This window comes from Cucurbita maxima, unplaced genomic scaffold (assembly GCF_002738345.1).
Source record: "Cucurbita maxima cultivar Rimu unplaced genomic scaffold, Cmax_1.0 Cma_Scf00001, whole genome shotgun sequence".
NCBI classification, from domain to species: Eukaryota; Viridiplantae; Streptophyta; class Magnoliopsida; order Cucurbitales; family Cucurbitaceae; genus Cucurbita; species Cucurbita maxima.
This window is the reverse complement of record NW_019272017.1, coordinates 1179358-1195344: the sequence shown is the minus strand read 5'-3', so window position 1 is coordinate 1195344 and position 15987 is coordinate 1179358. Positions and strand designations below refer to the sequence as shown.

General features: G+C 36.3%; 4 protein-coding genes across 4 annotated transcripts; 2 read left to right on the top strand and 2 right to left on the bottom strand.

Annotated features, from left to right (window-relative positions):
• Positions 1–631: 631 nt before the first annotated feature.
• Positions 632–2956, bottom strand: LOC111489654 (3-ketoacyl-CoA synthase 19-like). The gene is made up of 3 exons (XM_023137978.1): positions 2131–2956; positions 1166–1520; positions 632–1079 (listed from the first exon to the last, which is right to left on the bottom strand). The coding sequence occupies exons 1-3, from the start codon at positions 2908–2910 to the stop codon at positions 814–816; spliced, it is 1401 nt and encodes a 466-aa protein (XP_022993746.1). The 5' UTR covers positions 2911–2956; the 3' UTR covers positions 632–813.
• A 2804-nt stretch (positions 2957–5760) lies between these two features.
• LOC111489644 (exocyst complex component EXO70H1-like) lies at positions 5761–7767 on the top strand. The gene has a single exon (XM_023137966.1). It carries the CDS (start codon positions 5797–5799, stop codon positions 7645–7647), a length of 1851 nt encoding a protein of 616 aa, XP_022993734.1. The 5' UTR covers positions 5761–5796; the 3' UTR covers positions 7648–7767.
• Positions 7768–8465: 698 nt separating this feature from the next.
• On the top strand, positions 8466–11793 carry LOC111488046 (3-ketoacyl-CoA synthase 19-like). The gene is made up of 2 exons (XM_023135639.1): positions 8466–9015; positions 9980–11793. Exon 2 carries the CDS (start codon positions 10114–10116, stop codon positions 11521–11523), a length of 1410 nt encoding a protein of 469 aa, XP_022991407.1. The 5' UTR covers positions 8466–9015; positions 9980–10113; the 3' UTR covers positions 11524–11793.
• A 2292-nt stretch (positions 11794–14085) lies between these two features.
• Positions 14086–15500, bottom strand: LOC111488528 (60S ribosomal protein L35-like). The gene is made up of 4 exons (XM_023136305.1): positions 15391–15500; positions 15154–15289; positions 14896–15052; positions 14086–14378 (listed from the first exon to the last, which is right to left on the bottom strand). The coding sequence occupies exons 1-4, from the start codon at positions 15392–15394 to the stop codon at positions 14304–14306; spliced, it is 372 nt and encodes a 123-aa protein (XP_022992073.1). The 5' UTR covers positions 15395–15500; the 3' UTR covers positions 14086–14303.
• Between the last annotated feature and the right edge of the window lie 487 nt (positions 15501–15987).

Below are 15987 nucleotides of genomic sequence, written 5' to 3'. Positions count from 1 at the left end.
GGGGGGGGGGGGGGGGGGGGGGGGGGGGGGGGGGGGGGGGGGGGGGGGGGGGGGGGGGGGGGGGGGGGGGGGGGGGGGGGGGGGGGGGGGGGGGGGGGTTGGTTGGTTATTTACTTCAAAATTTAAGTAGCAAAAGACAAGTTGACAAATAGCGTCAGAAAGAGAGTTACTGAAAAGGGCACTAATTTCAGAGATTTTGTTGACCAATTTATTGATTCATCAATCCTTCCGCCTGCTTCTGCTTGCATGGCTGAGGCTACATGTTTCATGCACAACCGCACATAGAAACGCACAAAAAACGGTATGAAAACCTCTTAACGTAGCAAGCTAAAATAGACAATATCTACTAACAGTAAACTCGAGCTATTACAAATGATATCAAAATCAAACCATTAAGTAGTGTACCAACGAGAACATTGCCCCCAAAGGAGTGGATTTGAAACATTAAGTGTGTTGAAACCTCTCCCTAGCAACAAATGCGTTTTAAAACTGTAAGGCTAACGATAATATGTAACCGTCCAAAGTGTACAATATATGAGTAGATCAAGCAATTATAATTTAATTATCTTCGTAAAAATTTAAGAAATCCAAAAATATTCCATAACAAAAAAAAAAAAAAAATAATAATATATTCTTCAATACATTTTTTATAAACTTAAATTTCAATATTACAACATAGTCTTCCACACTCTAAATAAGCAAAGTAGAGACGACGGGAATATAATATTCGTCCACCCTTTAATTTTTATGAGTAGAAATCGTAATTACTATTAAATTTATTTATTGGAATTAAAAAACTAAATAAAAAGGAAATTAGGTAGAGGTTAATTCGATGGTTCTAATGAAGTTCAAGCACTCATCATAGATCCAACTGTACTTCTCCATGAAAGGGTTCACCAAATTTTGAAGAGGGTAACTTTGAATGCAATCCTCCCATACATTTTCATCTTCCAAATCTCTACTAACTTCCCATGCACAATTATTGCACTTGAATCCTGCTCCAAAGCTTATCATTAATATCCTATCCCCTTTCTTCAGCCTCTTTTTCGCTTCCATGTACCCGAACACGTACCAAAATCCTACAAGTACGACTCGAGAATGATGATATTACGATCTCGAGAGAGACCCCGTTTATGATATAATCTTATTCAGAGATTGAGGTTACCTGCCGATGAAGTGTTTCCGAATCGATGCAGCGCCATTCGAGCTGGCTCGAGATCGTAACTGTTGAGACCTAAACTTTTACCGACACTGTCGATAACGGCACGCCCACCAGGGTGGATGCAGAAGTGGTCCACGCCTGTCTTGAGATTCAAACCTACAACTTGACCTCCTCCTCCTCCCATGGCTTCTTTTGGTTTTTTTTGGCTCAGAGAATTAGCTATGACTAGATGAAGTAGCTCCCTTAATGGCAAAATCTTTGGCACTAAAACCCTTAAATTCATTGCAAATATTTTGGCCGCTGCTTTTGGGAGGTTCTTTGTTAACCTAAACCCTCGATATCCGTTATCGTCTTCAACCTTGAAACACAACACGATGTAAACTTTTAAATTTAGTCGTGGTTTAATATGACATACAAAAGAGGTTCGAGAAACCCCTCTCCATCCCTTTTCCCGACTTTGTTTAACCAACGTAAAACTTAAGACATGAGTCAACGTAAGTCAACGGATTTGGACACATATTTCAATTAAAAGGTTCTTTGTTAGCCTAAACCCTCGATATCCGTCTTCAACCTTAAGACACAAGACATACAAAAGAGGTTCGAGGAACCCACCTCCATCCCCTTTTCCGACCTTGTTTAACCAACATAAACCTAAACATAACTTAACTGGTTTAGACATATATTTTCATCTAAGAGGTTCTTTGTTAACCTAAACCCTCGATATCTGTTATCATCTTCAACCTTAAGACACAAGACATACAGAAGATATTTGAGGAACTCACTACCATTTTCTTTCCTGATCCTGTTTAACCAACGTAAACTGTAATTGATTAGACATATATTTTCGACTAGGAGGTTCGAGATTCTATCCTTTCACCTCCACGAGAGAGTAGTGCGACCCTCTCTCATGTAAAAGCGATAAGAATTCGAACACGCCGTTATCGTAAAGTGTAAACATAAATTGTTACCTGAATACAACATTGATATGCTTCATCGTTAGCTCCGAGATGTGTCCGAACCAAACATTTAAGCTTCAACATGGCTTGATGTCTCAAATCTCTTCTATTCGTGAAAAGCATCGAACACCCACCCGACCGGAACAAACAGTTTGAAAGAATCATTTGTTTCTCCTTCCCACTATACCAATTAGGCCCAATAGACTCAGTAGCAACAACAATGGCATAGCAATTCTCATAACACTTAAACAAATTATTCACCAAATCAATAGCCACAATGCTCGCACTACACCCCATTCCCGACAGATTAAAAGCCTTGACATCTTCCCTCATCTTGTAACGGTTCACAATCCGCGATGTCAAACAAGGCGACGGCGAAAACAACGACACGCTAACGACCAAGATTTTGATGTCGGAAGGAGAAACATTAGTCTTAGCAAAAAGGTTATCGAGCGTGTTGAAAATGATGTCGTCCATTTCCGAGAGGGAGTCGTTTAGGGTTGGGGTTTCTTCACGGCCTTCGATCACGTTCTTTGGGGCGTAGGTGTGTTCGCCAATGCCGGAGCTGACGATGGTCTTGAGAAGAAATCTGTACTCGTCGAGGCCGAGGTTTTTGTTGCGGAGGATGACTCGTACGCATGAATCGGTGTCGAGTTTTTGTGTCGGGTCGGAGGGTTTGTAGCATTGGTAGGCTAGCATGTAGCAAGAGGGTTGGTTTCTCCATTGGAGGAGGAGCTTGATGAGGGTGAAGAGGAAGAGAATGAAAGATATTGCCATCATCAGTTCTTCCATGGTGGCTTTAGAATGTTTCCTCTCAAATGGATTCAGATTGTTTGGTACTCATAATTTAAAGCCATGGAAGACTCAAAGTTTGATGTGGGACCGCCCTAAATCCACCTCCTTTAGACCCAACGTCCTTACACACACCGCTTCATGTTAACGAGAAGACTGGCTCATCGTCCTATGTCTAGCTCTGATACCATTTGTAACAACCCAAATCTACTTTTTTAGGCTTTTCCTTTCGGGTTTTCCCTCAAGGCGTTTGCTAGAATAAGATTTCCACACCCTTCGCTTTCGAGCTTCCCCTCAAAGCTTTAAAGTGCGTATGTTAAGATAAGATTTCCACACATATAATATATATATATATATATATATATATATATTATGATTTTTCATTTTTTTTTTAAATTTACTTTTTTTATTGTATAAGAATTTTAATAGATAAATTTTTATTTTTCGATTAAGATATCAATAAAAAAAAAAAAAAAAAAAAAATCTTACCCAAATATATTACTATATCAATAAATATAAATATTAACGGTAAGAAACTATATAGACATGATAATCTACCACAGATATTTTATAAATTTTTTTCTAATAAAATTGAAACATAAAAGATACATACATAAGTATTTAAATTCTTTCTAAAAGATATAAATTTATTAATTTAGTTGATCTTTTTAAAATTTCAAAATTTTCCACTTTTAGAAATAATCATTTTAATTCTAATATTTATTTAACGTTGAAGAATAATTAATATAATTTGACAAATTTTAACGTTATTATCAAAGTTAAAAAAGTATATAATAAAGTTGAAAAATTGAATCTCATTAATTAAACCACGACCTTTTAGTCCAATAGAATTTGAGCCTTCGGTCAAATTTTTAGATTTTAGTTAGAGATAGTTTTCATATGGATAAACTTTACTTATCTCACTTAAATTTGATAGTTATTTTTTGAATTTTGTTAGGTGTCAGCTTAAATTATATGGTTTATTATTAAGATATATTTATTACATTAATATGATATTATTTATTTTGCATCTTAGTTAACATGGTATAATTATTTTTTTTTTTTAATTTACCTAAAAGGTCGGCCTTCTATAACTTCTCATTACTATGTTACAAGATTTTCAATGTAACCACTACGATTTTGATATCTGATCTACTTTATAGTATGAAATAATTAATTTTAACCACATAGTACATATTTAGTTTAGAGTAGGTAGTAGTTTTTAATAACTTAAAAAAAAAAAATTATAGATAAATAATTTAAATTATTTAAAATACTTTATTATTAATAAAAAATAATAATTATTGAATGAGAAATATTTGATTGGATCTAGGCTATTAATACCACTCTCATATATTTTTTAAAATGTTATAAAAATTTAAAAACTTAAAAAGCTTTTCATAATGATTTCATTTTTAGTTCCTTATTTTTTTAAAATTATTTTGTTTGTTACCCATTTCTTTATTTTTCTTTTAAAAAAATATTATATCTATTTTTTTAAAACCATTCTAAGTTTTAAAAATTACAAAAAAAAAAAAAAAATCATAAAAGAAGAAAAATCAAAAGGCTACCAAAGAAATCATTTCTGAAATTAATATATAATTTTAAATAGGATGAAAATCAAACCAAAATTTATGAAAATTATTTATTTTTTTTTTCAGCGACTAAATTATTTTGAGTATAATTATTATTTTAAGAGACTTTTAAATCCATGTGTCTGAACAAAGTCCATGGCCCAATAGCCCAATAGCCCATTGCCCCAATCGGGTCAATATTCTCAGCCCAACCTGGATTTGACTTTTTTATTTTTTATTATTATTATTTTTTTTAATGGGAAATTAGTTGGATTTTAAGGTTCAGAAGAATGATTGACTACTAGCACTCGTTGGAGAAAATGGGATGGTTTTTTTAATAATTAAAATGAATTTATATGTGGTGTGGATTCTCCTTTGATTTCTTTTCATTAATAATTAGTTAATTAATTAATTAATTTGTAAGATATGTAGTTTGATTAAGTCAATTTTTATTTTAAATAAGTATTTATAAAATTAAATCTTTATTTAATAAAAACTTAAATTTTTAACTCATGAATTTTAAAAGAAAAATAAATTAGTGACAGTTTTTTCTCTACCTAATTTTCATGAAAGAATTGTTCAATACAAAAAAAAAAAAGTTAGGCGGAAAATAGATAATTCTACCAAAATAATTGTCAATTTAAAAGAAAAAATAGCTGATTAATTAATTAGCCTTTTCAAATACTTCGTTTATTTTTAGGATTATTTTTATTTAATTATTTAAAAAATTAATATCCATTACAGAAATGAGTTAGAAAACAATTTAAAAAAATATAATATTATATCCAAACTTTGAAACTTTCCACGGACAACCATATTAGCATATAAATTATGGCATTTTTAAGTGCTACCGTTAATTATTTTTTATTATATTATATTATTAGTCGGAATTTTGAATAAATCAAATAATATTTTTGTTTTTAATAGTTGATGTGTCTATTATTTTTATTCACACACACCAACAGTATGCGACAAGTTTCCAAGCGTTCAACCGACGTGGGGTCCATTTTGGTAGTTAGTCTACGACTCCACGTCATCTTGAGATGAACATATGTTCCACCTAATGGACGGACTCATATGTCCAACTCATCAAATTAATAACATGGGTACTATATCTTATAATATAATAATATAATTTGAAGTCAAATATACAATTTTAAATAACAATAAATAAATATATGTGTGTATATATATACATAAGCTCAGCCACGTAATGTTGAATCAGTCAATGGATGATTGTGCTGGTTGAAATCTTTATAAATCCCTTCAAAACTCCCACGCCTCCATAGCCAGCTCTCGAAGCGTTTTCCCAATGATACTCTCAGAGCCCCCAAAGAGCAATAACAAACTAATGCACATCAAAGAATTCTTCGGCTTCTCCCATTCTTCTTCCCCCAAATCCCTCCACTCCTCTTCTTCCTTCCCCACCTCCGACCGCCGGACTCCGTTGCCGCTGAGATATGACCCTTCCCAATTGGCGGCCATGGAAGAGGCCATCACGAACTCGGAACCCATCATCATGAAATGGGACCCGGATTCCTCTGAGTTCAATAGAATTACCTTCCTCTTCCGCCACGGCCGAGCTGAATCCGACGAGTTTTTGAACTCCGTTAATGAGCTCCGGCGGACAATGGACTTTGTCATATCCGAGAATTCCACCTCCAACGTCCTTGTTCTAGCTCAAAAGCTGATGCAGGCTGCCATGAGACGACTAGAGAAGGAGTTCTACCAGATTTTGAGTGAGAATCGCCAGAATCTCGACCCGGAATCCTTTTCTGGTAGATCTTCTGATAGGTCAACGCCCGACGGCGAAAGCAGAGGGGATTCCGTCGGCGACGTCGACAGAGTCTCGGCGGACTTGAAATCGATTGCTGATTGCATGATTGATTCTGGGTATGGGAAAGAGAGTGTTCAAATCTACAAAGTAATTCGAAAATCGATCGTCGATGAAACTCTGTATCGGCTCGAAACAGAGAAGTTCAAACTTTCGAGAATTCAGAGATGGAATTGGGATTCGGTGGAGCATGTGATTAAGATTTGGATGAATTCGATCAAGATCGCCGTGAATACTCTGTTTCGTGGAGAGAAAATTCTCTGCGATCATGTTTTTTCGAGGTCGCAAAGAATCCGGGAATCCTGTTTTTCCGACATCACAAAAGATGGTGCAATCACATTGTTTAGATTCCCGGAATTGGTCGCAAAGGGAAAGAAAGATTCCGACAAAATCTTTCTGTTAATGGAGCTTTACGAAGCGAGTTACGAAGTCTGGCCGGAAATCGAGGTAATATTCGACTCTGTTTCGACGTCCGCCATTAAAACACAAGCTCAAACGTCAATGGTGAAACTCGCGGATTTAATCCGCGACATTCTGTATGAATTCGAGCTGACAATTCAGAAATATTCGTCCAAGACTCCGGCCCCTGGCGGCGGAATCCACCCACTGACCCGATCGGCAATGAACTACATCTCATCGCTGGGAGATTATAGTGGGACTCTCTCCGACATCATCCCCGCCGGAAAATCTCATATTCCAGCGTCGTACATGGAAACCAACGCCGTCGACGACGGTCTCTCGTCTCCAGTGGCGGCGCAACTCGGGTGGTTAATTCTAGTCCTCCTCTGCAAACTCGACACAAAAGCGGCGCTCTACAAAGACGTATCTCTCTCCTATCTCTTCCTTGCCAACAACCTGAATTTCATCGTGAAGACAGTGACGGCGACCAATCTAAGAAGCGTCCTCGGCGGCGAGTGGGTGACGAATCACACGAGCAAGATGAAGGTGTACACAGCGAACTACGAAGCGACGGCGTGGAACAGAGTGATGTCGTGTCTGCCGGAGAGGGGTTCGACGGAAGTGGGGTCGCCGGAGACGGCGAAGGAGTGGTTTAGAAAGTTCAATGCAGCGTTCGAAGGGGCGTACCGGAAACAGACGTCGTGGAGGGTGGAGGACGGGAAACTGAGAGACGAGCTGAAAATGTGTATAGCGAGGAAGGTGGTGCCGAGGTACAGGGAGTTCTACGAGGGGTGCGCTGAGACGGTGGGTGTGGAGAGAGGGGTTTTGAGGTTCTCTCCCGATGATTTGGGGAACTATTTGTCGGATTTGTTTCATGGGGTTTCTTCCTCCGGTAGTAGTTCTTCCTCCTCTTCTTTTCGCAGTGTTTGAACAAAAAAATGATGAGGTGGCGCAATCTCCCGTCGACACGTATTGTCCACGTTTGAAAATGTATAAATTTGGGTTTTCTGATGTGGATTATTATATCATATACGTTTGAAAATGTATATATTTTCTGCCAACTAAAATATTTATTTTCCAAAAAACTAAACATTTATTATACAAAGAAAATACAAAGCTTTCCGAACAATTTTTCATTAAATTATTAATTCAATTCCAATAATTTTTAAAAAGTTAGACTTAGCCTTTATAATATTATAACATTTTAAAAAATAGTATATACGATATAATTATTATTTTTTCTAACTTATAAAGAATATATATTTATAATTTAATTTTTTTTCTCACAAAATGTGTATATAATAAAACTTTATAATCAAAGAATTTAATGTATTGATTAAAAAGTTGTTTGATTATTTACTAATTTTGAGGTCAGATTGAACTTTCTTAATCATTGAATTTTTTGGATCATCCTATTTTCCAAAGCATTAATTTATTTTAGTCAAATTTAGATTTAAATGATATATAAACAAAGGAAATGGAAAATTTATTTTTCCAAAATTAATAATAATAATAATAAAAATATTAACAATCAATTCCTGCTGAACCTGGCCAGTGAAAGAAAAAATGCAGGAGAGAATTAAAAAATCAATTTTAATTTAATTAAACATTAAATTTATAAATATTATTTCTAGTTTTTTTTTTTTTTAAATAGTCTTAAAAAAAACCAACGAATAAAAAAAAAAGAAAAAAAAATCCTTTTTTAAAAATAATATTAATAATGGAAATAATCCTATTATTCCATCGTCCCCGCCAAAAGTTTGGTACTCATCCGCCACCTCCACCGAGCCTTTCCTTCCTCATTCAGCAGCTCACCGGCGCCACCTCTGTTGGACAGCGACGGCGCTGACCTTCACGCTGCCCAATTTCAAACCGGTCGCCTTCTGTCTGCCACATTACGGAAGTCAAGAGTCAGGGGCACACACGTCGCCATGGGAGAGCCTCGACTTTCAGCCGAGTTTTTCATCGATCTTAGCATCACATCATCACCATCTTTGACCCAACAACCAGGGGACCCACCGTCTACCTCAGACGTTTCTCCTTTCTGCAAAACCCTAAAACCCTACGTGCCGATATCCGCTCGTGACGCGTCAAATCCCCATAGCCCTAAAATTTCAGCGCCCTTTCAGACCGGAAATGGAAGAGGAGCTGTTCTCCTTATCAACGCAATCAGAGAGGATTATTGGCCCTAAGGAACGATCGGATCAACATCCTAATCGATTCTTTAATGGAATTACAGCGAGGTTTTCTTGTCCGTGAACAAGCAGAGACATGCATGTTCTCTTAAGTGGAGCGATGGTGAGAATGCTGATTATATACCCTTTTCTAAATTGCATACTTGAGTTGAAAATGGTTACTGATTCATTGATTCTTATCCATGGTTTTCCCTGTGATTTTGGTAATTGTGATGTGATATCTCATAAGCTGAGCAGTCTGTGTCATATTCTCATGTACTAAAGTTGTAATTAATGGTTTCCCTTTGATTCGTGATTTCTTCCAGTTACCATATTGAATCTACCACAGCCATTATCCATGTTGTTGATTAGTAACTTTGTAGAATTCAAAATACTCATTTGAATCTACCTCAGCCATTGTCATGTTGTTGGTCAGTAACTTTGTACAATTCAAATTACTCATGTTCCCACTCTAACTTCTTCATTTGAATCTACCATAGCCATTATCATATATGATCATGATTTGGAAATGCTTTTCTCCTCTCAATTAGTATATTAGTAAAAAAAAATATATATATTCAATAAGACACCTTTTAGTAAGCAATGGAATGTGATTAAAAAATCTGTATGCCCATAATAACGAATTCGGAGTATTTTTGCACTTTCTTTCTTATTCATCGAATAGTGCAAAACTGTCTGCAACATTGTAGCGCCACCTCAAATAATTTCTCCCTTTGGGACAATGGTTATTCAGTAACCAACTACCCAACTAGCCAAAAACAGAGAACAAAAAGAGAGAGTTTCAGATCATGTTTCCTAATGAAATAACAATTCTATAGCAACCTCCCCTACAATGTAATAATTGAAGTGAAATTCATTACTTGTGTGTTTTGAGCTTCTGAAAACCAGTGGTTAGCTTTTCTAAGTGGAGCATGTTCTCGGCTAAATAATACGTTTTCTTGTACTATTAGGAGTATATACCATATTTTAACTGTATGAGATGGGTTGGTTGATTACAATTGGTCTATAGTCTTTTATTGGCCCATCAAAATTAATGGCTCTTTTGATCTACCAAACTGTATTTACAGGCTGGAATTTTCATCTATTTGTGAGTAAAGTAAATTGCATGGCTGTCTTAGTTGGTACAGAACTTGAATATAACTACACTCCATAGAATGACAGGATCCAACTGAAACTTGGTCTCCTCACTCTCACTCTGGCCATGGGGATTTTCATGGTAGTATGTTTACTGTCTCTTTTCTATTCTTTCTTCTGCATTTGGAAGTTGATTCTGCAAAGGAGAGACCAATGCTGTTATCTGTTGGGGTACGAGTGCTATAAAGCTACTGAAGACAGGAAGCTGGGTGTGGAAGCCTGTGTAAATATCATCTTGAGGAACAGGAATCTGGGGCTTGAAGAATACCGATACCTACTCAAAAGCATGGTCAATTCGGGATTAGGAGGAGAAACTTACGGCCCGAAAAACATAATTGCAGCCAGAGAAGAAAGCCCTTCTCTATCAGATGCTATTTCGGAGATGGATGATGTGTTTTCGAGCGCACTCGACAAACTCTTTGCCAAGACGGGAGTTTCTCCATCTGACATTGATATACTTGTTGTGAATGTGTCTTTGTTCTCTCCAGCGCCCTCGTTGACTGCTCGAATAATAAACCGTTACAAGATGAGGGAGGATGTCAAAGCCTTCAACCTCTCTGGGATGGGGTGCAGTGCCAGTATTGTAGCTATTGATCTCGTGAAACACTTGTTCAAGACAAACAAGAATGCATATGCGGTTGTTGTTAGTACAGAATCCATAGGACCAAACTGGTATAGTGGGAAGGAACAGCCTATGATGCTCACGAACTGTTTGTACCGATCGGGAGGCTGTTCGATGCTCTTCACGAACAAGGCAGCTTTGAAGGATTCTGCTCTGCTGAAACTTAAATGTATTCTTCGAACACATTTGGGATCAAGCAACGAAGCATATGGATGTTCCATTCAAGTGGAAGATGACCATGGTCACCGAGGTTTTCGTCTCACCAAACACATAAAAGCTGTTGCAACTCAAGCTCTCACCATCAACCTTCAAACTCTACTGCCTAGGATTTTACCATTGAGGGAACTACTTCGCTATGCCATCCTAACTCATCCTCTTTACAAAACCATCAACGGCAACATCGAAGCAAAGAAAGTGCGCTTGAATCTGAAGACTGGAGTCGATCACTTTGGGATACCACCAACTGAAAGGGCAGTCATTGATGGGATCGGTAAGAGCTTAGGGCTGAGTGATTATGACCTAGAGCCTGCAAGAATGGCACTCCATAGATTTGGAAACACATCCACTGGTGGCCTTTGGTATGTTTTAGGCTACATGGAAGCCAAAAAAAGGCTAAAAGAGGGTGACAAGATTCTGATGATAAGCTTTGGAGCAGGCTATGAATGCAACAGCTGTGTGTGGGAGGTTATGAGCAACTTGGAAGATGAAAATGTCTGGAAAGACTGCATCCATAGCTACCCTACAAAATACACTGTGAATCTACTTAAAGAGAAATGCAGTTGGCTCAACGACGAGCGTCTATCGTTCGTTAAGTTTGACGACGTAAAACACAATCTACAGCGACAAATTCTTTGAAAAAAGGTCCGTTTTTTTCTCTGTTTCTCTTATGAAAGGTACTTTTAACTTCTCTACTTGCTTTGCTTGTAAAAGCTTGGTTGTTTTTGTTGCTTGTTTGTTTTCTTTGGTTATGAAAAAAAAAATGCTAGAAATGGCAATCACATGGCGTTTTCCTGCAGTTTCTTTACAATGCTTAAACTTTTCAACTGAGTTAATGACTGTCGGTGAACTTCTTCCATCATGTTTGTCACGTCATTTTGAGAAATCACTAATATATTCTACTAAAATTATTTCGATTTAGTTAGTAATATGTACACTTTGGGTTCAAATATTATGCCAATGGATTCAAGAAGGTTAGAACAATCTGTTACCAATAATTCAGTAATGTTGGTAGTTGTCTTTGTTGCCAATATTATGCCAATGATTCAGTCTGTTACCAATATTATGGCAATGGATTCAAATATTAAAACTTTTTGTTGTTTTTTGTTATTAAGGATATTGAATTATGGTGATATAATTATTTCTACTCTAAAAATGCACCGTGAGAGTGCATTAAATTTGTAGTTGGTGAATTCTGTATTATGTGCCATAATGGCATCATGTGTCTTCAAGTTATTTTGAGCCTCCAAACAGTGTCCAGAGTGTAGAATCTCATGTTCATAGGTCGAAAGTTTGAGTATCCACGTTAAAAGTAAAAACCCGTTGCATGTGGAGAGATAGCTATCACAACTTCATGATGGTTTAGGTCGAAGATTTGAATCTCCACACTACACGTTTTAAGAAAGAGAAACCGTCCCGGGAAAAGAGGCTATTGCAGCTTCACCTTTGTCTTACACAACCACTTTGTTTGTACCTTATAAGTTATTAATGGGGACAAAGGCCAAAGGTTTCTGTGGGGCCTTTATCTTCCCAAAAGCAAATGAAATTAAGAGGAGAGAGGGGAAAAACAGAATTAAAAGCTAAGTATGAATGAAAAGCAGCGTTCTTCTTCTTCTTCTAATTATGCAACCTCTAAAATGAAAATAATATCATTAAATAGAGACCAAAATATAAAGTGTTGGGTTGAGGGGACAAAGGTTAGAGGCTGTTCTTTAACACTTTCACCAACTCTTCATCCAAAAGCATTTACCACTTGGGCCTCTCCTCCTTTCTGATGCACACATTAAATTCCTCATAAAGGAAACCACCTAAAATCTCCTCTTTTTTTTTTTTTTGTTCTAATTTTAATTAAAAAGTGAAGATAGGTTTACTTTGGTTCATGTACTTTCAACGTCTGTTTGTTTTGAATAGAGTTTCCGTTCATGAAATTTAATCATAAATGTATATAATGGAGTTTCGGTTGCGTGTAGTATTAAATTAAGTAGTTTTGAAAATAGAACGACTAAAATGAATAAATGGTAAAAGTGTTAAAGACGGGAAATGATGAGTAAAAGTAAGAAGAATGTTCCCAGGTGCTCTTCTTCCAGAGTTCTTCAAGCGCATCCTGAACGCACACGCACACTGAGAGCTACACTATATGGACCACATGGTCCCCTCTTCAATGGCTTGCCCAAAATAGCATCTTTAAAATGGCTAAGCTTTCACACTAAACTTCCCTATTTTAGTTCCCTTTTGTATTTTTATTTTTCTTTTACAAATATGGTCTTTTGAGGGCGCAAACATGTACCATTGAGTTATGTTCGAACATGTACCATTGAGTTATGTTCATATGGATAAAGACCTAAGGTAGATGAAAACATTTTTTTTTCGAGTTGTTTTTGATAGAAATAAAAAATTTATTTGAGAAGTATTTTATTATTTTAAAAAATAAACATTTGAAATTTTTTAATGTTGTGGTTTCTAAAACTTATATTGAAATAAAAAAAAAAAATTAGTTTTTCAAAATTTTTAAAAGTGAACTAATAGAATTCTAAACTAATAATTATATTTGTGAATTAAGAAAATGTTAAATAAACTAAGGACAAAAATTTTAAATTTAGGAAACGCATAAACATAAAAATTGAAAGGATTTATGGACCTATTGACTCAATTGATAAACCAATCAAATAAGATTAATTAAACACAATCAAATAAAATTAACTACTGAGTGAGGAAACAAAGCATTCTACCAACAAACAACGCATATACTTATTTACACCCACAAAACAAAAAATATGGTCCCTACCAAAATTTAGCATGTGCTTTCCTTTATGAATTAAAATTTTCTGTCTTTGAAGCTTCGTTGTGACCGTTTGTTTTTATTTCCTTACATTATAATAGTGACCAACACGCTTCAACATGGAATTTGGTAACGTCTCACATGGCCATGCCAGACCATTTGAATTATGAAGTTTATTACAATCACACCTCTAAAGTCAGGGATAGCAAAAATATTCATAGAGTTGGGTCAATAATTATCTATAAATAGTGTCAAACCACATGCATTTTCACGGGACAACCACCTGACACGAACCTTCTACACTTTTTACCATTTGATTATCAACTCCAACCCCCATGTTTATGTTCTACCAAATTTCAGCCATATTAAAGAGAAACATTCAACTACACTGCATAATTACAGATGGGTTTGAAGCTCAGATCAAATTCCACTAACCAATACCATTTTTCATTATAAACTTGGGAAACGCTAAAGTATTACTACATGGAAAAGGAAATACTTCACAAAGTTCTCACAGATCTAACAAAATGAGATTGAAAATAGACAAACTCAGGTCTGAATAACGTTATCGATAAATCAAAAGCCAAAATGAGTAGAAGATGGCATCATACCAAGGATGATCAATCAATTTGCCCTAAGCCTACACCTTAATGGCGTATTTCCTCAATGGGTAGTACATCTCTTTCTTCTTCTGTCGCTCGGTCAATAGAGATGCCTGTAGAACACATTACATGGATGATGAATTAGAAGAAAGGCAGTCTACACTGCTTATTAGAGTATTTCAATACAACAAATTGAGGATTCTGTTCTACGTTCTATATAAGACATAAAACTGAGGGTTTTGTTAATAGTACTAAGGCATGGAAATGGGTACACGGCTTCAAATTCTAAGAGCATCATTCTGATTACAAACAATTCTTCCAGCACCATTTTGTTCAAAATTGTTCTTTTCTCAACTTCTAAAATTGCCACGGCTCAACAATCTAAGACTTCCTAAAGCAAACTATAGTTAAGTAATAGTCAATGTTGTTATTCAATGGATATACTACATTAACACTACAAACCTACACACACAACAGAATCCACAACCATTCACAATATGGAAGAAAAATTCATAGATTATCTAGATTTGTGCAACAATAACCAAATTTTCAGCTGACACAGATAAATACAAGAGCGGCTGTAGAAAAATCTGTATGAAAATGTCATTTCAAATGAAAGAAAGTTCATACTTGGTGCTTGGTGAGTCTTCGGCGAATGGCCCTGGTCTTCTTGGGGCGCAAATCAAGAGGCAAAAGCTTCTTCTTCTTGTAAGCTTCCCTAAGAGCAGCCTTTTGTTTCTGAGAAATCACGGTCAACACCTGAGCAATTGACAGCCTCACCACCTTACTGCAATCAAGAACCACCAAAACAAAACCACATAAACATTATAACAACAAAAACCCAAACGTACATTTTGGAGAAATCAATGGAAAGATAGAACAACGTACATTTTGGAGAGCTTGTTGGGAGCACCACCAGTGACCTTAGCGACACGGAGAAGAGAAAGCTCCGCCTTAAGGTCTTTAAGCTGGATCAGAAGGTCCGCCTTCGACTTCTGTCTAAGCTCGTGAACCTTAATTCTCGCTGCGCTCAATCAAAAAATCAAGAGCAATCAATGAATGTTTATCAGCAACAAATAAATTACGAAGAAAAAGTTCTACAAACCAGGATTGATAAGAACTTACCCATTAGAATCCAGCAAGCAGAGACCGGCTGTTGTGTGTTTGGGATACGGCGGAGGCCTGCAGCGTGCACAACCCTAGGTTGAAGAAGTAGAAGAAGATCAAACTTATTTAAGACGCCCGTAATTTTCTCTCTCAATTGGTTGGGCTTTTACTAATTGACCCACTAAGAAATTTTGCTATAGACTAGGCTTTATTGTTTGGCCCAATTAACAGATTTTCAATACGAATTGGGCTTTATTGTTTGGCCCAATTAACAGATTTTCAATACGAATTGGGCTTTACTGATAGGCCCACACAGATTTTCAATATGAATTGGGCTTTACTATTGGGCCTACTAACAAATTTTGATATGGATTGCGCATTACTGCTCGGCTCACCAAGAGAATTTGATATGAATTGGGCTCTACTGTTGGGCCTACTAAGAGATTTGATATGGCTTGAGCTTTATTATTTGGCCCACTAATAAATTTTGTTATGGACTAGGCTTTACGGCTTAGCCCACTAAGAGAATTTTGCTTTGGCATGGGCTTTACTGTTTGGCCCACTAAGAGTCTTGATGATGGATTGGGCCTTAATATTTGGCCCATTAATTGAATC

Bases quoted from the DNA above. Each gene is read 5' to 3' on its own strand.
- LOC111489644 (XM_023137966.1), top strand. From the start codon at position 5,797: ATGATACTCTCAGAGCCCCCAAAGAGCAATAACAAACTAATGCACATC.
- LOC111489654 (XM_023137978.1), bottom strand. From the start codon at position 2,910: ATGGAAGAACTGATGATGGCAATATCTTTCATTCTCTTCCTCTTCACC. The intron at 1,521-2,130 runs GTAACAATTTAT...TTGTGTTTCAAG, and splicing joins CATATCAATGTTGTATTCAG to GTTGAAGACGATAACGGATA. The intron at 1,080-1,165 runs GTAACCTCAATC...TCGTACTTGTAG, and splicing joins CGGAAACACTTCATCGGCAG to GATTTTGGTACGTGTTCGGG.
- LOC111488528 (XM_023136305.1), bottom strand. The intron at 15,053-15,153 runs GTACGTTGTTCT...TCTTGATTGCAG, and splicing joins CCCAACAAGCTCTCCAAAAT to TAAGGTGGTGAGGCTGTCAA. The intron at 14,379-14,895 runs GTATGAACTTTC...TGTGTTCTACAG, and splicing joins GAAGACTCACCAAGCACCAA to GCATCTCTATTGACCGAGCG.
- LOC111488046 (XM_023135639.1), top strand. From the start codon at position 10,114: ATGGGGATTTTCATGGTAGTATGTTTACTGTCTCTTTTCTATTCTTTC.